This window comes from Lissotriton helveticus, chromosome 7 (genome assembly GCF_964261635.1).
Source record: "Lissotriton helveticus chromosome 7, aLisHel1.1, whole genome shotgun sequence".
NCBI classification, from domain to species: domain Eukaryota; kingdom Metazoa; phylum Chordata; class Amphibia; order Caudata; family Salamandridae; genus Lissotriton; species Lissotriton helveticus.
The window spans coordinates 844,064,352-844,088,279 of record NC_136068.1 but is presented as its reverse complement, the minus strand read 5'-3'; the positions used below and the strand labels follow the sequence as shown (position 1 = coordinate 844,088,279).

General features: G+C 50.5%; 1 protein-coding gene across 1 annotated transcript in view; it reads left to right on the top strand.

The window, feature by feature from the left end:
• ETF1 (eukaryotic translation termination factor 1) overlaps nt 1-23,928 on the top strand; it is a 340,588-nt gene that overhangs the window by 160,821 nt on the left and 155,839 nt on the right. The window contains exon 8 of the mRNA XM_078653353.1: nt 20,571-20,726. Coding sequence (XP_078509479.1) covers nt 20,571-20,726 — 156 coding nt within the window. The remainder of the gene's footprint in view (nt 1-20,570; nt 20,727-23,928) is intronic.

Here is a 23,928-nt window from a genome sequence, read left to right as displayed (position 1 = left end):
CTTGCAGCGGAAGAAGGAATTCGACGCCAAGATGAAGGTCCACAGGATCCCCCACAAAACCAAGGCACAGGTTGTAGAGGAGGAAGGCTATGACGCCGAGGAACAGGCGGCTGACGTCGAGGAAATAGACCAGGAAGAGGAAGAAAGTCCCTACTATAGTTACGACTATGAGGAGGAATAGGACAGCAGGATGTGGATTATCTGGATGTCGACAGCTTAAGCCCAGAGGAGGCCATCGACACATATCCCTCGAGGCCCTCGCTGCCGGACGACATCGGGGCCTACAACTCCGTGATAAAGACTGCCGCAGCGGGATTCAGGCTCAAGCTCGACGAAGAGAAGCAGAAAGCAGACTTCCTTCTAGAGACACTGCTCCCCACCCAAACGACGAGCCAGTACCTCCCCATGCTCGACAGCGTCTTGGCTCAGGGAAGGGAAGCATTCAAGGAGCCTGCAACATGCAAGGCGGTCACCCCCAGGACGGAGAAACAATACAAACATTCGTCAAAAGACCCACCCTACATTCAGGGCACGGTCTCAGCAGACTCCATCACAGCCACAGCAAGAAAGAGGGCAAACGTGCCCACTACTTCTGGGGCCACCTCAAGATAAGGAAAGCAAGAGGATGGACCTGGTGGGCAGAAGGATTGAATGGAATGCCGCAACCCACTGGCGCATGGCGAATTCCAATGCCCTGATCAACAGGCACATGTACCAGATCATGGAGGAGCTTGGTCAGTTGGTGAAAGACCTTTCCAGGCAAAAGGCTGAGAAATTGGTGGAGGAGGGGAAGAACGCGGCAAATTCTTGCCTCAAGACTGCCCTGGATGGAGCAGACACCTCCAGCAGGCTCATGATGATGGGCATCACTGAGAGGAGACACGCCTGGCTCAGGATTTCAGGTTTCAAGCCCGCGGTGCAGCACAGCATCCTGAACACACCGTTCAACGGCGAAACCTTGTTTGGAGCACCAGTTGATGAGAGGCTCAGCCAACTGAAAAAGGATAACGAAACGGCGAGGTCCATGGGAGCATTGCAGTTCAGAGGTGGCAAAAGGGGCACCCCGTCACGAAGACCCAGCGGGAGAGATGGAAACCAGCCAGGTACATCACACCAGGCTTAACAAAAAACGCACCAGGCAGACACGCATGGTCAGCATAAGCAGTCCTGGCAGTACAAGCCAAGAGGCCAGTCCTTTCGAGGGAGAGGAAATGGACGTGGACAGAATAAAAGAGGGGGTCAGCAGCCCGCCTCTTAAGTGTCTTAAAAAAACTCCGTGTGCCCACCCACAGAAAAGATCCCAGGGTGCAGCACGTACAGAGGGATCAAGTGTTACACGAACTAATCACCTACGACCACATAACACCAGTGGGAGGAAGATTAAAATGTTACCTCCAAAGATGGAGAGAAATCACATCAGACAAATGGATTCTCATCATCATCCAATTCGGATACTGCATAGAGTTGGAGGGGAGGCCAACAAGCAGAAAACCAAAAAGAAGACCACTAGCAAACAAACAACTAGAGCGTCTTCAGGAAGAAGCAAAGGAGCTCCTGCAGAAGCAGGCCATAGAACCAGTACCCTTCAGGGAAAGGAACAAAGGTGTATACTCAACGTACTTCCGGGTACCAAAAATAGACGAAACAATGAGACCCATTCTGGACCTAAGGTTCCTGAACAAATTCATAAGAACGCAAAAGTTCAAAATGACCTCCCTGCAAGAGGTGCTCCCGCAATTGCAAATCGGGGACTTCATGGTCACAATAGACCTCAAGGATGCCTACCTGCACATCCCAATGAACAGAAAGCACAAGCATATGCTCAGATTCACCATCGGAGAAAACCACTACCAGTTCATAACACTAGCCTTCGGGCTAAAATCAGCACCAAGGGTCTTCACAAAGTGCCTCGCAGCACACCTACGAAGGAAAGGAATACACGTATATCCTTACCTGGACGACTGGCTAGTAAAAGCAAACTCATACCAGAGATGCAAGCGGCACGCACAAACAGTGACGACCACGCTCATAAACCTGGGGTTCTCCATCCATTGGAAGAAATCCTCAATGGAACCGGAACAAGTGATCTTCCTGGGAGCACAGATCAACACCTTACAGGGCAAGGTGGTCCCCAGCGAGAAGAGGGCGAGAGCGCTAGTGAAAGAAACTCTGCTCTACCAGAAGGGGCAAGCTCGGACAGTGAGGACTGCGAGCAAGATCATGGGCATGATGGCATCATGCATCCACCTAGTACCAAATGTACGGCTCCACATGAGACCCATTCAAGAATGGCAACAGGGGCAATGGTCACAAGCTACATGCCGTTGGGAAGAGCTAGTGGTTGTAACGCACTCAGTGCAGAAGGAAATGACATGGTGGAACATGGAGAACATAACATGGGGTAAGCCTCTAACGCCCCCAACATCAACAGTGACCATTGTGAGAAGTTGGCCTGATATATGATGCTCACTAGTTCTAGTGATCACCTTGTATCAGTCCAAACAACCCTTATGGTGATTGGTTGTAAGTCAACCTTATAGACCAGCTATCCTAATGGTAGCATGGACAAAGCAGTCTTAGGCTAAAATCTTTTGGCATGTGAAGTCAGCTGTTTTAGCACAATATAACCCCTTGAATACCAAGTGAAAGGACACCACACAGGTTGTTATGAAAATAAACAGTATATTTATTAATAACAACACCTCTTAACTCTTTGAGGTCAGAGGGCTAAGCACATGACAATCTCTTACGAAAAATACTACAAGTCGCACAAAATTACAATGGTGCCCTAGGGGCACGACAAACCATATACTAAGTAAGTGGATTGTGAAAGTCGATAAAGAAAATGGAGCTGTCCAGAGGCTGTAGGATCGATGGGACCATGCTATACTAACTTCAGGTAAGTAATAGGAGGCCCACGGAACGCGTGTGCAGAGTGTGAACTCACACGCGAGATGCGTAACAACGTCTATGGACAGTACAGTTCAAGTTAAAAGGTGAGTACGGACAATCCTGACTAGATAGGACAACAACGACTGTGGAACTGGACACTAGGACAGTTAAACTACCCTTGAGCACCGAAATGCTCTTGTTACCTCACCCACGGACTGCGGGTGCACAGGTGTCAGTGCGTCGGGTTCTCGCGTTGAAGTCAATGGAGCCTGAAAGAAAAGATGCTGCAGGCGACCAGGAGGAAGATGTCCGGTGCAAGTGGAGTGGAACCAGGAAGGAACCAGGTGTCGACATCGCGATCAGGTGAAGAGTGGACGCTTGACTCTGCAGCCACGTGGACCAGGAGGTGTCTTCGACGACCAGGATGGAGGCACGAGCTGTCCCACGCAGGCTCTCGCTGTCGGCGGTGTCGAATCCGGGCTGGGACTCAACAGGCCTTGGCAAAGGCGACCCACGCGGTGAGTGAAGAAAGCGTCTGGTGCGGACTAGGAGAGTCCGGGGTGCCCCTCTTTTGGAAGGGAGCAAGGGCCAGTCTGGAGCAACCAGACCAGCAGTGAAGATTCAAAGGTTCGTCGTCTGGGAGGCCACTAGCCAGCCGGCAAGTGACCAGACAACGCGTCGAGCAGCAACAAAACAGAAGGGCCCCCGCAGATCTCGTGGATGCTGGAGGGCTGATCTTCGGTGCAGGGGCTGCTCGGGGTTGGGGCTTCTCAGTCCCCAAAGTACTTGGTCGAGTTTACCTCGGGAGTCGTGCTGGAAGCGAAGTGCAGGTTCGTTCAAGATGGCCGGTCCCACGTGTCACGTCGCACCCACGGGTCTCGGCTTTGCTGTAGATGCAGGTAGAGGTCTGAGAGGTCTGGGAATCCGGGTCTCGTCGGGCTCTGAAGTCTGGATCCTTGAGGGAAGACGACAAAGTGAAGCCGCTGGACGCTTGATGGTGCCTGCAGTTGCAGGGTGGACACTCCTTGTCCACAAGGGAGATTCTTCAGTCTTCTGTGGAGCAGAACGTCGAAGGCCAGAGTTTCTTCTTGTAGAATTGTTCAGGATAATCTAATTTGGAATGGGACCAGCTCCTACCTTTATTCTCCTAAAGGGGGCTGCACTACTGACTAGGTCGCTCCCCTGGGTGGGACCAGGAAGGGGGGTGGCTACACCCCCTATCCTTTGTCCGGTTTCCCGCCAGAGCTGGGGCTGGGATGCCCCAGCAACTGGTTAGAACCGGTGTATGCACAGGGCACCTTGTGTGCCCCAGGCATATCTCATTCCTTTCAGGCCTCCCTACCTCAATACACAAAATCCTGTCTGGGGTGGTGCTAGCACCTCCCAAGGCAGGAAACCCTTTGTCCAAGCCATCCTCGCTGGAAGGACTCCCAGCAGCAGGAGGTCAGACTTGTGTCTGTGGTGGCAGCATCCATTTTGTGATGCTGAGGCCCGAGTTAACTTTAACCGGGGTTCACAGTTGCATACATGTCGTGTCCCTCTAGAAGGGTCGAATGCTACCCCCGTCGCCAGAAGTGGCGAGGGGGGTAGTATTCCAATTCGTATGACACCTTACTCGACATGTTTTGATAATGTTATACCAGAGTTGGCATCTAACCGCGAGGTTGATAATGCACTTAAGAGTATATGGTATAGCGTTATCATGGAACAGCTATTAGGACTTGGTTCCGCAAGCTGCAAACGGGCTCACCTCATGTCATGCAGCCAGTTGTGTCAGATTTAGATGGCCATCCAGGGGTGGCATAATACATGCTTCAGCCCCTGATAGGCCCTGGGTACAGGGACTGATAAGGTGGCCCAGTACCAATTGGTAAATGCACCTAAAGTACATGGTTGTCAATTTAGAGAGAGAACAGCTAGGCTGTGGGTCTGATTAGCAGGCCTACAGCCAGGGAAAGTCGTAAACCAGTGAAGCAAAAAGCAAAAATCTGGGGTGACCATAGGATTGCAGACCCCACTCTCCTACAACCATCACCACAGACGCATCCCTGAAGGGATGGGGCGCTCACATGGAGGAACTCAAAGTGAGAGGACTGTGGACACCAGCAGATGCGACCAAGCACCTCAATTACCTGGAATTGAAGACAATCTTCCTTGCATTGAAAGCTTTCCAAACGAGGCTGTACAAGCACAAGGTATTGATACAAACAGACAACACCACAGCAATGTTCTACATCAACAAGCAGGGTGGGACACAGTCAGCCACGCTTTCAAAGCTAGCACAGGAGATATGGAGATGGGCCATCCCACTCAAGATAGACCTGCTAGCCATACACCTACCAGGGAAGGACAACGAAGAAGCAGATTGGCTCAGCAGACAGACCTCTGCATCCCACGAGTGGGAGCTCAATGCACAAGAGACAAGGTGGCTGTTCGTCAGATGGGGAACACCATCGGTAAACCTTTTTGCCACACGCAGGAATGCAAAATGCCAAAACTTCGCATCCAGACAGCCCGAGGAGGGATCCCTGGGGAATGCCCTATGGATAGATTGGTCCAGGACATTTGCTTACGCTTTTCCCCCCGATACCGCTGATGCACAGAGTGCTCAGCAAATGCAGAACGAGTAACATGACCCTGATACTGGTCGCACTGCAGTGGGCCAGACAGACATGGTACTCACAGATCATGGAGATGACAGTGTGCACCCCACAGATTCGGCAAAAGAAAAGACCTGCTCTCCATGCAGAACGGAGAAGTGCTGCACCCAGAACCAGAGATCCTGAGCCTGGTGGCATGGCTCCTGAGGACATAGAGTTTGCACATTTAAAACTACCAGAAAGCACCCTGAGGGTACTTCGGGAGGCACGAAAACCCAGCACTCCGAAGTGCTATGTTGCGAAGTGGAAAAGATTCACAATATGGTGCAGAAGAGAAAAGCTTTACAATAAAATGAATACAGTGCTAAAGTACCTGACGCACCTGCTGGAGAAGAACCTTAGCTCATCCTCGTTAAGAGTTCACTTGGCAGCGATAGTCGCTTACACAAGAGGAGAAACGTGCAAGAGTTTCTTCACATCACAAGTGGTGAAAAGATTCCTGGAAGGAGCGAAGAGGATCGCACCACCTAAACGGGTGCCGCCACCTGCATGGAACTTGAACATAGTCCTAACGGAACTCATGAAAGAGCCTTTTGAACCACTTCACAAAGCCTCCCTAGAGATGCTAACAATGAAAACAGCTTTCCTGGTTGCAATAACGTCCTTACGCAGAGTAAGCGAACTTCAGGCACTAACGCTACAAGAATCCTACATACAAATACACAATGATAGGGTTGTGATGAGGACTGACCCACACTTCATGCCAAAGGTGGTGTCCAAGTTCCACATGAACCAGTCTATACAGATACCGAGTTTTTTCCAAAAACCAGCCACTAGCGCAGAGCGAGCTCTGAACACCCTGGACGCCAGAAGGGCAGTCATGCACTACATTGAGAGAACAAAGGGACACAGAAAAACAAAACAGTTTTTGTGTCATTCATGGGAAAAGCAGTAACCAAAGAGACCATTGCACGATGGATCGCACAAACAATACAGCTCTGCCACAAGCGAGCAGGACAAGAACTAGCAGAAGGGACACGTGCCTACTCCACTAGGAAAAAGGGTGCTACAATAGCCTTCCTGGCTAACACACTTATACAAACATATGCCTGGCGGCAACATGGGCTTCGGTGCACACGTTCACGAAGCACTACTGCGTGGATTTACAGATGAACAGGGAAGCACAAGTCGGACAAAAGGTGCTTCAACACATATTCAATAACCAACGCTCATCTTCCACCCAGCCGCCACAGAAATGAGAAACCGCTACAAAGTCTATGCACAGCATAGTGAATCCAGAAAGATTCACGCTGCAAAACGAATAGTTTTCTTACCTGTCGGTATAGTTTTGCAGCTTGAAGATATTTCTGGATTCACTAGCGAACCCACCCACCTCCGCCAGAAAGATGAGGCTGGAGAGAGAAAAGGTGGTTAAAACAGAGACAAATACTAAAACAAAACACCTTAAAGGTTAAAAGCGGAAAATTCCTTAATGGAACATTGCCATAACTTCGGAAACAGAACAAACACGGAAAAAAGAATCCGAAGATGGCGCCCAAGAGTGGGAGCTTCCGCAGGAAGCATGCCGACGTCACCGGAAATACCCCCAGAGAGGTGTGACGCCGACGCCCACCTGGGCTACAAAAAAAAAAACAAAGAAAAGACTACGATTCCAGACCCAACCACAAGACCGCGGAATAATGCACAGCATAGTGAATCCAGAAAGATCTTCAAGCAGCAAAACTATACCGACAGGTGTAGGAAGGTAGATCCCTGACTATGGTTGCCCCCAACTTTTTGCCTGGTGTTTTGCTGGTTTTCTGACTTAGTTGACCTGGGGCCCTGCTATTCAGGACCCCAGGCCTACTGCTCTCTCTGTAAAATGGATTCCATGTACCCTAGGTACATATCTAATTGGATACTGAGTCACCTTATCAGTCCCTGTACAGTGTACCTTAGGTACCCAGGGCATAGGTGTAACCAGGGCCTACCAGGGGCTGCAGCATGTATTATGCCACCCCTGGCTGGCCATCCAAATCTGACACAACTGGCTGCACGACAGCTGGGGCAAGGTGGTGTAATCACCCTTTGCTTTAGATATAGTATACCTATATCTAACCCTAAAATGGACACACAGATCTCCCAGTCACTCCTATGGCAGGCCTTGACAATCCTGAAGGCAGAGTGCTTGGAATCGTGTGAGATAGTGCTCTGGCATGAGCTGAGCCTGTCTGCGGCTTTCGGGATCCATCCCTTAGCCGTTTCCATGATATCGCATACCATATACTCTTAAGTGCATTATAATCCTCGCGGTTATATGCCAACTCTGGTATCGCTTTATCAAAACATGTCGAGTAAGGTGTCATACGAATTGGAATACTAACCCCTCGCCAATTCTGGCGACGGGGTTAGCATTCCGCCCTTCTAGAGGGACACGACATGTATGTAACCTGTAACCCCGGGTAAAGTCAGACATAGCCTCAGCTCCACAAGATGGATTCTGCCACCGAGACACAAGTCTGCCCTCCTGCTGCTGGGAGTCCTCCCAGCACAGGAGGCAAGGACAAAGGGTTTCCTGCCAGGGGCGGTGCCAGGATTTTGTGTATTCTAGGTAGGCAGGGCTTTAGAGGAAGGTGACTGCAAGTGGCGCCCCGGTGCTCACTGTGCATAGGCCGGCTGAAACCAGTTCCAGGGGCACTCCAGCCCCTGGCCTGGGGAAAGCCCGCCAAAGGAGAGGGGTGTAACCACCCCCCTCCTAGTCCCACCCATAGGGCAGGACTTAGTCGCGTGCCAGCCCCTTTTTGCAGGATAAAGGTAGGAACTGGCCCCCTTCCAAATCAGATCATCTTTGAATCCTGAACCAACTTTCTACAAGAAGGAACTCAAGACTTCTTCCCAAGATTCTCCCTTGTGACTAAGGAGTAGTCACCCTGCAGCAGCAGGCACCAACCAAGCATCGCGGTTTGTTGCCAGTCTCTCCTTCGGATCAAGACTGCTCCAGCACGACGAGAACCGGCTTCCCTGGCACCTCTGACCTCAACCTACATCATCAGCCCAGCTGTGATCCGTGGGTGTGACGAGACCTCGAGGGACCGGCCATCTTCAGAACTGCACGACGCTTGTCCAGCACGACTCCCGAGTGACCCTCGACTGAGTGCGTTGGGGTAAGAGAAGCCCCGACCCTGAGCAGCTCCAGCACCGAAGTTCAGCCCCCCTGCATCCACGAGATCTGCGGGGGGCCCTTCTGCTCTTTGCTGCTCGCCGCGTTGTCCAGGTCGCTTGCCCGTTGGCTAGTGGCCCCTTCACGACGCTCCACGACGACAACTACTGCTGGTCTGGTTGCTCCAGACTAGCCCTTGCTCCCCTCCAACAGAGGAGCACCCTGGACCCTCCTGGTCCACTCAAGACGCCATTTTAGGTCCACCGCGTGGGCCTTGCATTTGCCAAGACTTGTTGCCCCAATCCTGGGTCCAGCGACGTCGACAGCAAGAACCTTCGTGGGACAGCTCGCACCTCCATCCTGGTCGCCGACAACGCCTCCTGGTCCGAGAGACTGCAGAGCCCAGCAGCGCCCACTCACCTGACTGCGGTGACTTCGCCCGGTGCCATCCTGGTGCCCACTTAATCACTGGCTAGTGATTCAGAACTTGGTCCCCTCTGCTTTCAGGTCTTCTTCTTCCCTGATCCAGGCTTGGATCTCTTCGAACTTTTCTTCACTGGCCGCCTGCCAGCAACAACTTCTTCAGGCTCCTGGTCCGTCAACGAGGGTTTCCGACGCAACTTGAACCCTATGCAGCCGCAGCCCCTGGGCTAGGTAAACTGAGTACTCCAGTGCTCCAGCATAGTCCAACACTCTAGGTGTTCGGATCCACTCCCGTTTTCGTCCCAGCTAGTCGGGTTCGCCCGAGAACAGTGACTTTGTAAATTCTAGCTTCCATAGACTTTGTCCCGCATCCCGCGTGAGAGTGCACACTCTGCACCCGAGTTCCCTAGGCCTCCTGCTAGTAATCTAAAGGTTCAGTAGTCCAGTCCTAGCGATCCCAAAGCCTCTGAGAATAGTTACTTACCTGCTAGTAATTCGCATTCCACTTTCATAGTATATGGTTTTTCGTGCCCCTCGGGCATTTGTGTAAATTGTGCAACTTGAAGTATTTTTATAAGAGTTTTGTTGTGTGCTTAGCTCCCTGTCTCATAAAGAGCCAGGGTAGTCTTGTTATAAATAAATACACTTTATTTTTGATAACAACTTGTGTGGTGTCCTTTCACTTGGTGTTCAAGGGGTAATGTGATGGTAAAACAGCTGGCTTAACACGCCCTCTAGAGTCTTAGCCTTAGACTGCTCGTATCCATGCTACTAGGATAGCTGGTCTATAAGGTTGACTTACAACCAATCATCAATAAGGGTTGTTTGGACTGATATGCAGTGCTCACTATTCTAGTGATCACTATGTATCAGGCCAACTTCTCACAACAGGTAAGAAAACTATTCGTTCCCATCGCAAAAGGAGAATGTCACCTACGTGGTCTTCTTCCACTCGATCCTCGAAGAGTGACTATTCAACCACTCTATCGGATAGCCCTTTGTCAAGGGTATCACCGATAGATGACATTAACGCATATCATGATGTGCTTCAGAGAGGGGCTCAGAAGCTGAACATCGAAATGTCTACTCGGGTGGCAACGACAGTTATTTTTGAGACTCTACATCAGAGAGCAGCTTCTCGTCCGTTGCTTCTTCTGGTTCCCTGTCTTCTGGAACCGGTGATGGGCATTTTCCTCACACCAGCTACCATTAAGGCTGCACCGGCAAGGATCCAAAAGAAATACAAGCCGGCAGCAACAGACCCTGTGTTCTTGAAATCCGATCCGCCTGCGAACTCTGTTATAACTGCGGCAGCGAGGAAAACTCATGCAGTAGCTGCGTCTTAGTCTGTCCTGCCGGATAAAGAAAGTAGGTCCCAGGACTCTTGGGGACAGGTTTGCGGGTCTGCAGCATCACCCAAAGTCTCTAGTGCAGCAGCCTTATTCGGTCGCTATGACAGAGCCTTATGTGACTCCTTGGACCGCTTCAAGGAAAAATAACTGAAGGAAGATCAAAGGTATTTTGAGGAGGTCATCAAGGAAGGGTTACTTGTTGCCAACCAAGTGAATAGCACAGCAGCGGATGGTGCTACACTGTCAGCACACTCGTATGCGCATGGCATTTGCGCCAGGAGATCCTCCGGTTTGAGACTAACGACTCTCAAGCCAGATACTCAACAGAGGATCTTAAATCTCCCTTTTTTCGGTTCCTCCCTGTTTGACACCTATACAGATGAGGAAATGGGTAGGTTGAAAGCCAAGCTCGATACCCTCAAAGCAGTTGGATTGGAGAAGAAAAAGAGTTTAAACGACGATACAGACCCAAACAACGCAAGGGCTACCAACAGAGGGTTCAAACCCCTCAATGGTCCCAGAACAAAAACAAAGGCAAATCGCAGTATCAAGGCCGCAAGTCCAACAGAGGTAGAGGAGGTCATCAGCAACAGTCCTCTAACATGGCCAGATCGGCAGGGAAACAATGAGCAGGAGCTTCCTCTGGCGCCGTTGCCCACTCCAGTGGGAGGAAGTGCTTCACTTTATCTGGAAGAGTGGTGCAGCATAACAAAATATCGTTGGGTGCTCAATATACTGCGCAATGGATACGCACTACGTTTTCATGTGCCTCCAAAGGACATTACTCCGAAAAGATCTCGTCCTCACCAGTTAAAGTTGCTTCAGCAGGACGTGGTAACCTTTCTGCAAAAAAAGGCCATAGAAGAGGTTCCTTCCGCGCAGCGAGGGAAGGGAGTTTACTCCAGGTACTTTCTTGTGCCCAAAAGAGATCAGGAGCACAAATACACACCTATCCTGGACCGTCGCTTGCTAAACAAAGTCATCATCAAGGAAAAGTTTTGCATGTTGGCCCTTCATCAAATATGTCCACATCAAATATGTCCACATCTACAAGCAAAAGATTGGATGTGTTCGGTGGACCTCCAAAATGTGTACTTCCATGTACCTATCATTCCACGTTATCGCGAATACCTTCGATTCGTGGTCGGCAGCAAGCATTATCAGTTCAAAGTCTTACCCTTCGGACTGAAATCTGCTCCACGAGTCTTTACCAAGTGCATGGCAGTGGTGGATGCGACCCTACACAGAAAAGGTCTGTCTACCCTTACTTAGACGATTGGCTCCTCAAAGGGCCATCTCCTCAAAGTGCGGAACGATTTTCCAGTCTGCTTGAATCTGCTCCGCAGACTAGGGCTTCATGTGAACATGGAGAAGTCAGTTCACCGGCCCACCCAGACAATCCATTATTTGAGCTCAACTCTGGATTCAAACAAAGGAAGAGCATTTCCTTTGGAGGAGAGACTTTCTTCAATGCAGCAGAAGTGCAAAGCTCTGCTCCAGAGAGATCGCCCAACAGTCCGGCAAGTGGCATCTCTGCTGGGATCAGTGGCCTCTTGCATATTTCTCATTCCCAACGCCAGGCTGAGAATGAGACCGTTGCAGCAAGATCTAGAGGACAAGTGGGACCAAGCAACGGGTCGCTGGGAGGACCGAATTGTGCTCTCTCAAGCAGCAAAGTCGTCCATCATGTGGTGGACTCGGCTGCAGAACCTATTGGTGGGAGTCCCTTTCCATCAACCAGTTCCAGTGCAATCGTTGATAACTGATGCATCTGAAAGAGACATGTTAGTGATAGATTCCCTACCATTAGAATATCCCCAGGCGTCACACTGGATCTGTTTTTTTTTTTGCGTAGCAATACCCCTGCGCGCCGGCAGGCGTCGTCCGCGTCTCCGCGTCGGAGTACTTAGACGCCGCCCATGCGCGCTGACTTCAGTTCTTCTTTTTTCCGCACCAGCTAGCGCAGATCCGGATAAGCTCTACCCCGTAGTCCATTTTTGACTAAACTTTTTTTGATCTTTTGATCATTTCTCTACTCGAGTCTTCGACTCAGACGGTGCCGGGATGCCCGGGTTCAAACCCTGCTCCAAGTGTGACCGACTGTCGGTTACCGACCCCCATCGCCGGTCCCTCAAGTGTTTACGCCTCGACCATGACGACCGCACCTGCTCCGACTGCCGGGCCCTGACGTCTAAAGCTAGGCGGGAGCGGTCCCGCAAGCGACTTGAGCTCCGGCAGTCGGCCCCGCGCCGCTCCCGGTCCCACAGGAGGTCGAGGGATTGGTCGCGGGGTCGGAGTCCTCGCAGCTCCGGGAGTGGACATCGGTCGTCAGGATCTAAGTCCTCAGGTTAGAGGCATGAGAGGTCGGAGAGACGTCATCGTTCCTCCGACCCACCCCGACGCTCGCACGATGCGGCCGGGGGTTCGGGTGACACCACCCACGCAGCTTCGACTGAGTCGCAGGCGTCGCCGCCGGCCCCACACCTTCGGGTTCCTGGGCATGGTGCGACGCCAGAGGAGGTCGAGCGGTACCTCATGGCCATGAGGTCCCTCCCTTCTCAGCCGGGTCCCGTGGCGCCTCCGGGCCCAATGGCCCCGGCCGGAGGGCCTAGCGGGTCGGGTGCTTCGGCCCCGGCACCGCCGGCGACTTCGGTCCCGGTGCCGCAGGCCCTCACTGGATCCGGTTCCAGATCTGGGTCGTCGCCGGTCGACCTCACAACCTCACCGGCGCCGGCCCTGCGGGTGTCGCCCCCGGTGCTCACTATGGACGCCGTCCCCAATCTTCCCTTCGGTCCGGATCTGGCGCCGGAGCGGCGCTGCTGGGTGCCGCTCCCGACGGCCTTTGGAGATTTCTATTTCCACGAACCGGCCCCGGCTGTTGACCCTGATCTGCAGGAGATGGGTGACTAGGGTGATTAGGAGGGGTCTGTGGACCCTCTGGCACAAGAGTGCCAGTCTCAACAGGACTGGACATATGAGCTTGGGGAGGCCAGTGGAATTGACACTTAGCCAGACACTGGATTTGTCTCCCTTCCCACCGTGGCTACGGAGGAGGGGGCTACTTACAGTGTAGTGTTGACGAGGGCGGCCAAGGCCTTACACCTTGAGCTCCCCGTCGCGGCCGTGAGTACTAACCTCCTCACTGAGGTCCTTAAACAGCAGGCAAGCTCCACTGAGCCTCTGCTGCTGTTTAATGAGGCTTTCTGTGAAGTTCTTGTGGGCACTTGGTCCAAGCCCGCCACAGGTCCGCCTGTGGACAGGAACGTGGCCAGACGCTACTGCCCGGCCCCGGGCGACCCTTGCTTTTTGTCCACCCATCCCACCCCCGAGAGCCTGGTCATCCAGGCCTCCACTTCCCAGACCGCATTCCCGACGGCTCCGCCCGATCGGGGATCTAAGAGGTATGAACAATTCGGGAAGAAAGTGTTCTCGTCCCTGAGTTTGGGACTGCGGTCTGTCAATACCGCATGCCTCTTGGGCCGCTACACCCACACCCTCTGGGACACGGTCGCGGACGTGCTGCCACAATGTCCGGACTAAACTCGCCCAAGCCCTTGTGGAGGGCCGAGATGCAGCACGATATTCTATCCGGTGTGGGCTGGATACCACGGACTCACTGGGCAGGACCATGGCAACGACTGGCGGTTCGACGCCACGCCTGGTTGAGGTCCGCCAACTTTTTGGACGATGTCCAGGCCACTCTTCTAGCAATGCCGTTTGATGGCGGTCGCCTCTTTGGCGACAAGGCAGACCATGCGCTTGAGCGTTTTAAGGACTCCAGGGCTACAGCCAAGTCCTTGGGCCTCTCGACCACACGCCAGCAATCGGTTGCCTTTCGTGGCCACGGAAGGGGCGCCCCCACACGTGCTGCCAGCCACGCACCGAAGAATGTTCAACAGCGCGGTGGCGGCCGTGGAAACCGCCGTGGCCGCGGTTGGGGACAACGGCGAGGCTAGTCCACACCTCCTCCGCAGCATCTGCCTCAAAACCTTCCTAGTCCGTGTTTTCAGGCCCATGTGACGCCAGTGGGGGGCAGGGTTCGCCATCACCTCTTACACTGGCGCACTGTCACGTCGGACAGGTGGGTGCTGCAAATCGTCCAAAAGGGCTACTCCCTCCCTTTCGAGGTGACCCCTCCAGCCATGCCACCGCAATTCCACCGCGTGTCGGGGGATCACTTGCAACTTCTGCAAGAGGAAGTCACGGCCCTCTTGGCCAAGGGGGCCATCGAGCGCGTTCCTGGGCCAGAAGTAGGGTGTGGTTGTTACTCCCACTACTTTCTGGTACCCAAGAAGGGCAAAGGGGGCCTACGCCCTATCTTGGACCTACGGAACGTAAACGGCTTCCTCCGGAAGGAGAAGTTCAAGATGCTGACTTTGGCTCAGGTCTTAGCTGCCTTGGACCCTGGAGACTGGATGGTAGCGTTGGACTTCCAGGACGCTTATTTTCACATCCCCGTCCTGCCGGCCCACCGGCGTTACCTGCAGTTCACGGTAGGCCACAAGCACTTTCAGTTTACCGTGCTCCCCTTCAGCCTTGCCAGCGCCCCACGGGTGTTCATGAAAGTGGTGGCAGTGGTCCCAGCTCATCTGCGCAGGTTAGGGGTGTCAGTCTTCCCCCTACCTCGACGACTGGTTGTTGAAGGCGGGCTCGCCCCAGACAGTCGTCAGCCACCTCCAGACTACGGCCGACCTCCTGCACTTGCTGGGGTTCTCCATCAACGTGCCGAAGTCGCACCTGTGTCCCTCTCAGAAGCTCCTCTTCATCGGAGCGGTTCTAGACTCGGCGCAGTTTAGGGTTTATCCTCCCGAACAGCGGGTTTGGGATATTCAGGCTCTGATTCCGATCTTTCAGCCTTTATCCCGAGTCTCGGTCAGGTTGACGCAGCGGCTTCTGGCGCTGATGGCCTCCTGCATCCTTCTGGTGCATCATGCCCTGTGGCGGATACGGGCTCTGCAGTGGGACCTGAAGTTTCAGTGGGCCCAGCATCAGGGCAACTTGTCTGATCATGTCTTGATCTCGGAGGGCACTGCAAGACAGTTGCAGTGGTGGCTCGCGGACTGCGATTGGGTCAGTGGCAGATCCCTCTCCCTACCCCACCCGGAGCACGTGGTTGTGACGGACACGTCCCTCCAGGGCTGGGGAGGCCACATGGGAGAGGCAGAGATCAGATGCCTCTGATCTCCGGCGGAGTCCCGGCTCCATATCAACCTTTTTGTAGCTGCGGGCGATCCGAGTAGCACTGAAGGCATTCCTCCCCTCTGTCCGGGGGAGTGTAGTGCAGGTGTAAACGGACAACACCACCGCCATGTGGTACTGCAACAAACAGGGCGGGGTGGGGTCGTGGACCCTATACAATTAACAAAGGAGTATCACCATAGGGAATCATAGATACCTAATGGGATGTATGTTTGAAAAAGGAAAGAATTCTTCCTTTTGTAAAAAAAACCCTCACTCACCAGCCTAGTGGTGACATGCTTCATCATCGGGGTCCACCCTGATGACCGAGTGCCATCAGGGTGTGCTACAACATCTGGAATACAGTGGAGCTGGTTTGTGAGTGTAAAGTGCAAAAAGATTTAATGTTAAAAATTGTCCTGGTTTGACTCAAAAAATTGATTTTTATTCATAAGTAACTGGACAATGTTAAAAGAAATGTGGAGATACTTTGAGGGTAATTATGACCAAGAGTATCTCTGTAGGTGGTCTGGTCTACATGTTTCAACCTTTCAGTGGAAAGTGCCAGGTTTTCATCAGGACCAAAAATGCAAGAAAATGGACGGTCTACTCCCCCTATAAGGAGTATCCAATCCTAAATTCTTGTAGCCAGAAAAGCATTAAAGTTTGCTTGAGGCGTGAGCTCGAGCCAAATTGGGCGAGCTAAAAAGACCTGTGGGAAAAAGAAACACAAATACGGTAGTAAATATTTTGTTACATGCCTGTTACGTTGTGATGGTTCTTTTGTGTCCACATGCAACATGCCAATCCCATTATTGTATAGCCGGCTGGAGATCCCGGGGGCTAGCTTTCTATGTACATCCGTTCGTAGTGCAGTTAAATTGATGCTAGGAAAACGGGGTCCAACATACACACTGATCAATATGTGCGTGTGTGGTGGCTGATATATTAGAATTTTATTTTAATCACACGCGCATCCAAAATATAGTGGCGAGGTAATCCATCCTTTCAATACTATGCGTGAGGACGGGGTTAAAAACGTTCAAATGTACCAGTATTCGAAAAGGACATACACGGACCAGCACACGAAGAAAACAAACACACGATTAACATAAAACGGTTATTCGGCCAGTCTTACTCCTATTAGGTGTCTTAAGGCATCGGAGGGCTGGGGGAGGAATGTCCTCGGCTAGAACATATTCTGTGGGTTGTAAAAGATAGCGATTAACGCTTCTAGAGGGCCACCGCGTGGAGAAGCGGCTAGGAAATGTAAGGTCCGAGCTCCGTGGTGGCGGAGCACGTCGGAGCTGTGGGAAGAAAAATTACTTACAGTTCCGTTGTGCCTTGGACGGCTATTTACCTAGCTGCCATGCCCGCTGCCCCGCTACAGTGGTCTGTGCTCTCACGGTCTGTTAAGACAGGAGCTGGTTTCCGGGGTGGGCGTGGCTAGGTAGCGGTCACATTTCGGTTGTCATGGTGATCGCTGTCTGAATAAGCTACGGAGTCCCGAAGGGTTCAAAAAGTGGAACTGTGTTGAGAATTCTCGTACAGGTGATAGTTTTTCGCTCCGGGTGAATCGAACCCCATTCACCAGGCGACACAAATTACACTATGTTTAAGGAACGTGAAATTTTTTTTTTTTTTTTTTAAAAACAATAAAAAAATAAAATAAAAAAATAAGGGGTCTCTGCATGATACTAGACAAAGGGCGCAAGTATGGAAATTTGCTATATAAAGTTCACAATAATAATAAATGGAACCTTATTCACCCGGGGGCACATTATGCTTATAATATGCGAGGGGTCTCTGCATAATTCTGAGAAAGGGGCGTAAGTGTGGAGACCGCTTGTCTGGAAATGTCCGCACAAGCCTATTAAATGAATATACATAGAGGGCAAAACAGAGAAAATATCTGTTTACCAGGGGGCGTAAAGTGCAAGGTTCTGGCAGGGGGATTAAATATTTATAAATAGGGGGGTTCAGAGGTAGCTGTACGAAAAAGAACCTATGCCAGGAGGCTCTGCGCCTCTGGCAGTGGCTGGAACATCAGGGCGTGACCCTGGTAGTACAACACCTGGCAGGTTCTCTGAATGCTAGGGCGGACAAACTCAGCCGTCGGTGCATGATGGATCACGAATGGCGTCTGAACTCGGACGCCGCGCAAGGCCTCTTTCAGCAGTGGGGAGAGCCTTGGTTAGATCTATTCGCCACAGAAGAGAATGCGCAATGTCATCAGTTCTGTGCGTTGGAATTTCCAAGGCGGCACTCGCTCGGAGACGCTTTTCGTCGCGAGTGGAGTTGCGGTCTATTGTACGCCTTTCCGCCTGTACCACTTCTGCCCAGAGTGCTGAAGAAGATCAGACGCGACCGGGCCTAGGTTATCCTTGTGCCTCCGTTCTGGGCACGAAGATACTGGTATCCCGAGCTACTCAGCATGTCAGTCGATCCCCCGATTCGTCTGCCTCTTCGGGAGGACCTTCTGTTGCAGCAGCAGGAGACTGTTCTCCACCCGAACCTGTCCAGTCTCCACCTACAAGCTTGGAGATTGAGCGGCGGCAGTTGAGGCCATTTGACTTGCCTCCTGAAGTCTGTAATGTCATTCTGGCAGCCAGGCGTCCCTCCACAAAGTCGGTATACGCCTACAGGTGGAACAGATTTGTGGCATGGTGCACAGCAAAGGCTGTGAATCCACTCTCTGCACCCCTTTCTGAGGTTCTCCTCTTCCTTCTTTCTCTTGCCCAGCAGGGCTCTGCTCTGGGCACTATCAAGGGGTACCTTTCTGCCCTTTCCGCCTTTTTAAGGCTACCTGGTCAGCCTTCCTTGTTCAATTCCCCAATTGTAAATAGGTTTTTTGAAGGGCATCACACACATGTTCCCTCCTGTTCCTTTCGTGATGCCCCTGTGGGACTTGAACCTTGTTCTTCTTTACCTAATGTGTGCTCCCTTTGAGCCGCTCCATAACTGTCCTCTCCGTCTTCTTACTCTGAAGACTGCTTTCCTGGTTGCCATCACCTCTGCCAGGAGAGTGAGTGAGCTCCAGGCTCTTTCTTCCACACCTCCTTTCCTCACTGTCATCCGGACAAGGTTGTATTGCGGACAAGACCCTCTTTCCTGCCCAAGGTTGTCACGGCCTTCCACATCGGGCAGTCCATTACCTTGCCCACCTTCTTTCCGCATCCCTCGAAAGAGGAAGAGAGGCTCCACCATATGAGCCCAAAACGTGCGCTCTCTTACTATCTGGATCGCACACGCCAGTTCCGGGTGGATGACCAACTCTTTGTTGGTTACGTGGGTGCTAAGAAGGGAAAGGCGGTGCACAAGCAGACCATCTCTCGGTGGATCATCTTGTGTATCCAGGCATGTTACTCCTTGGCTAAAAAGGAGCCCCCTGTTGGATTGAGGGCTCATTCCACTCGGGCCACGGCGACTAAAACTGCCCTGGGCCGAGGAGTGCCCTTGCAGGACATTTGCCAGACAGCTACGTGGGCCTCGCTGCACACGTTTGCAAGACACTATTGCCTGGACAGCAAAGTCCGGAGGGATGGCTTCTTTGGCCGTTCCGTCCTCCAGGACTTTCTGGTGTGATTATTGGTTCGCAGACCCACCACCGGAGTTGGTATTGCTGGTGTATCTATTCTAGGGTAAGGAATCTATCACTAACGTGTCTCTTTCAGATGCACAAGTTACTACTTGAGACATTAGTTAGTGATAGATTCCTTACCGACCCACTCATCCTACCCGTTCTGCGAACCGATATCTAGGGTTAAGGTAATACCCTTTTTAGGGCCCTAGTTTCATGGCACCAGTATTGGTTCTATCATGGCTCTGCGTATCTGGTGCGGAAAAGCTGTGTATCAGAACTGACGTCAGCGCGCATGGGCGGCGTCTAAGTACTCCGACGTCATTCCGGCGCTAACGACGCCGACGCCTGCCGCGGACGACGCCTGCCGGCGCGCAGGGGTATTGCTACGCAAACCTTTTCCGGATCCTGTCTGACGCCTGGGGATATTCTAAGGTAAGGAATCTATCACTAGCTAATGTTTCTTACAGATAGATTGTTACACAAGTAGTAACTTGTGCTTTAGTGTTCAAATTTTTTCCTCATTAAACAAATAAGGGTTGCCTGGAATCTTCACACAGTGTATTTCGTTTTGTTCCACTGTAAAGAGCTAGCTTCCAACACTTCCTTACTGTAATGTTGTCTGTCTGTCTGCAGCTCTCCACTGGGCCTTTCAACCTTTGATGGATTTCTGCCTTCCTAACGTTCCCCCAGTCAAATCCTTCTCTTACCTTCCGACTACCCCACCTCCTCAGGACGCTTGCTTTCAGTATTGGGTGTCTCTAAAAACATCTGGTTGCCTTTTTCCGTCTTGCAGGAATGGCGACTTTGCATCCCCGCTCCTTTAGTGTGCCAGGGCTAGTTCACCTTATTTTCTGCCCTATCTATTTCCCCTTGCTCGTCCACTTTGGTCAAGAGTGAACAAAGCCTTTTTGCTCTCCTCTCTTCTCAAGGCCTTCGAGATCCTCCCTCAATGGCATGCTTACCTTAAACTTTACTGCTTACTATTTTTATGGTTTGCTGGGAAGGTCTCAGACAGCTGCTCTCACCTCATTACTGCCACAGATCTGTTGCACCGGACAGGAGCCAGATAAAGTATATCTTTTTCCGTACCTGTCCAAGCCATGTTCCCTTATTAAATGTCTCGAAAAGAAATATGTTGAACTGCCAGCACAACGGTTTGCAGGTTACAGACCTAAAAAATAAATTTGATTTCTTAATATGGATGACTAACCTGAATATTTAGAGGCATTACCATCCTCCCAGTATAGAAATTATCTTGTTGAATTGGGGTCACTGCTCTCAACGTTTTATTAGGGCTTTGGGGATCTCTGATAGCTGTAAGAATGCACATTTTATTGATTTAATTTGCTCCTAAAACTCTTATTTAAACTTGAAAAATGCAGGTAGATACTTTGATGAGATCAGTCAAGATACTGGGAAGTATTGCTTTGGCGTTGAAGACACTCTAAAAGCCTTGGAAATGGGTGCTGTGGAAATTCTTATAGTGTATGAAAACTTGGATATCATGAGATACGTGCTTCGCTGTAATGGCTCTGAAGGTAAGTGAACTATAATTGTGAACCTTTAAATGCGAACATGTAATTGTTTTACATTTCTCTTGTTGGCAAAGATTGGTCCTTAACAGTTTGACTTCTGTGGAGCCTCACGGATTCACTGTGGGAAGCCGAGGACCGGGCCCTAAGCAACTTCCACGATCAAACTTTTAATTTTAATGGGAAGGCTGGAGCTTTCACTATTTGGCTTTTGCTCTGAAGGAGAAAGTGATATGCTAGTCTGTACCGTATGAACTTGTCTTTTTTGCTCATAATGCATTCTGTTTTTGTGGCCTCATATGTGCTTCAATTTAGGCCACAGTTATTCCATTCTAGATTTCATTTGCTGTCGTTGCGCTGCTCCCATGAATTGAGATAAGGATATTAACTTACTTTTTAGCTTTGCATTTCAAATTCCTTCACATTTACAGAGCTTTTTGAAAGTTCCAGTTTTGCTTCATAAAGCTGTGCTTCCTTCATCTGTGTGAAGAAACTGACTTTTGACAGGTTTACCCACACTTTTTGTCCCACTGGTTTAAGGACTCTAAAATGCCCTCAGCCCTGCTAAACAGGACTCCCTGCATCTGCTGTGCTCTGATCCTTAAAATGGTATCTGTTTATTTGTATTGTCCTAAATTGGAATAGCCCAACCTTAAGTCTTTTGTATGATGTACCAGGTGGGTACCTAGGAACTGTAAGTTGAGGTACCTCTCGTGGACTGCAGCACTAGTTGTGCGACCACTCGTATGACAATATAAAACATGGCTCCCAGTCTGCCACTGCAGACAGGAAGGACCGTTTTAAACTGCTAGCTCAACTTTGTCATTTAAGGCAATGACAGCCCAAAACTCCCTTTTTAGTATCTCTTAGGCAGGGTGATGTAAATTGAAGAGTAGAAAATTTACTTTTACATGTTCTAGCAGGAAAATCCCAAAATTTACATTTTTACTGTGAAAAGACCAGTAGCCTCTTTGACCAGTACAGAGTTACAGGCTGATATCTCAGCCCTGCTAAATTCTGAAAGGGACTGCTAAAGTTGGTACTGTAAGGTATCAAAAGAAGCCGTGTATTAAATTTGATTTGTTGGTTGAGTCGAAAATAATGTGACTGGGGGGCAAAGTGCAACTTGAGAAGTTGCCACTTTAAGTTGCCCAAGCTTTCTAGTGCCGGTTTACTGTTGTACACAGGGTCTGTCCCCCAGACAGATTTCTCACCTTCTGGGGAGATGTGCTAATGACTTCAAGGTCAGGAGACAATGGGGAAATGTTCGGGAGAGAGGTGTTGCCTCCCTCCTGCAGGATGCCATATGGGTGTTGGCTCAAAAGGCGAGCTTCAAAACTGAAGCTTCCTTTGAAGAGCAAATAGGAAACACCTGGGAGATAGCCTGCTCTATTGTTTAGGTAGAAATGCTGGTACTAGGGATAAGTAAAGGGAAGCCGATTTTCAAATTGGTTTTCCAGGGCGTGTAGCCCCCTTGTTAGCTATATTTCTTCATTGGGCTAGGGAGCTCTGGATGCAGAGATGGGGGTTCTGCCATATTGGAAGTAGGCAAAATGGTGCATGTTGGGATAGTTGTAGGAAGCTGGCTCTGTATATATTATATCAAAATGAGGTATAGTGTGCACAGTCCAGTGGAACCCCAAAGGTAGGCAGAGATCAAGTTAGATAGCACCTCGCTCTCTATTTGTGGTAGTGTTGTCGAACAGTAAGGCAGTATCAGAGGACAGTGTTAAGCATTTGTTGTACACACTGTCTGCAAATGAATTCACACACTCAAAGACTGTACTTCAGACCAATTGTTTTTGTATACAAATATTCTTTGAGGTTTTTTAATTTCTAGAACCAAGCAAGCCTGTCAAGGGTAAGTGATAAGTACTTTGCTATAAGTATACAGTTGAAATACAGTTTGGATTTGTAATAGTAAATGCACTTTGTTTTGACTTACAGTATGGTTTCAGAGGAATGCAATACTTTGTAAATACAGTACATTGACTTGAATGGGCTTTTCAGTAAATTTACAGGTAAGTTATTCTTGAGAATACGTTTCTTACTCAGAGTAGTATACCTGGATACTACTCTAGGACATTTCCTGCAAACAGGGAAGTAAAATCTTTTTTTAAGTGCAATTTTAAAGAATTTCTTTAGGTTTTCAAACTCCACACTTGGAAACTTTTCCAAGAAAATCAGTCAATGTTATCCTATGGTGGAAAATAGTGTTATCGGTTTTGATGTATTTGGTAGTGCGAGTTTGTGAGAAAGTTCCCTCTTTTTCTTGCATGGTATGCCCCCACTTTTTGCTGAATTGCTGATGTTTTTTGACTGAGTGTGCCCTGGGCTCCTGCTAATCAGGTACCCAGGACCTATGTTTCTTCCCTAAAACTGCATTGAAGCCTAAACCCAATTGGCATCTCTTGCCACATGTCAGCCCCTGGTAAATGGTACCCAGGGCACTGTGATCAGAGAAGGCCTATAAGGGTTTCAGCACTTATAGTACCTCCCTTAGAGGTCCTGTACCCTGACATTCACACACTGCCTTCGCAGGCTGCGTGTCTTGGTGCAGAACAAAGTGAAGAGTCGACATGGCACACATCCCTGTGTGCCATGCCTACAAACCACTCCCCTGGCATACATCAGTCACCCCTCTAGCTGGGGGCCCTATGCCAGTGGTGAGGGTACAAGTGCATGAGTCCTGTACCCCGAAAGTGCCCAAGTCCATTCCTGGGCACTGTAAATGCAGTGCTGCCATTAAGAGTATACGGTGCTGGGAATTTGTCATTACGAACTCCAACACCACCATAATGGCTACACTGAAGACTGGGAAGTTTGGTATCAAACTTCTCATTCCATTAAACCCTCACTGATGCCAGTGTGGGATTTAATGTAAAATGCACAACTGAAACTTATCAACTTCTAGTGACTTGACTGAGTGGCTGTTTAGGCTGCCACAAACAGACATGTTTTTGCTGCTCTCTGGGGGGGGCTGAAACAATGCACACCCAGGGACGAGGTGCCAAGTCTCCTCCCCCATGACGGGCAGGGTTCATTCATGAAGGGGAAGCTTCAATGGCATGCCGCCTTTGTGTGCCTCCCCAGACCATTTGCTGCTTTCAGCAACTGGTCCCCACTGGTTGTACCCCCCACTTTGGGCGGGAGAACCGGTGGGAAAAACAAGTAAGGGAAAGAGGTGTGCCCACCTCTGCCAACTCCA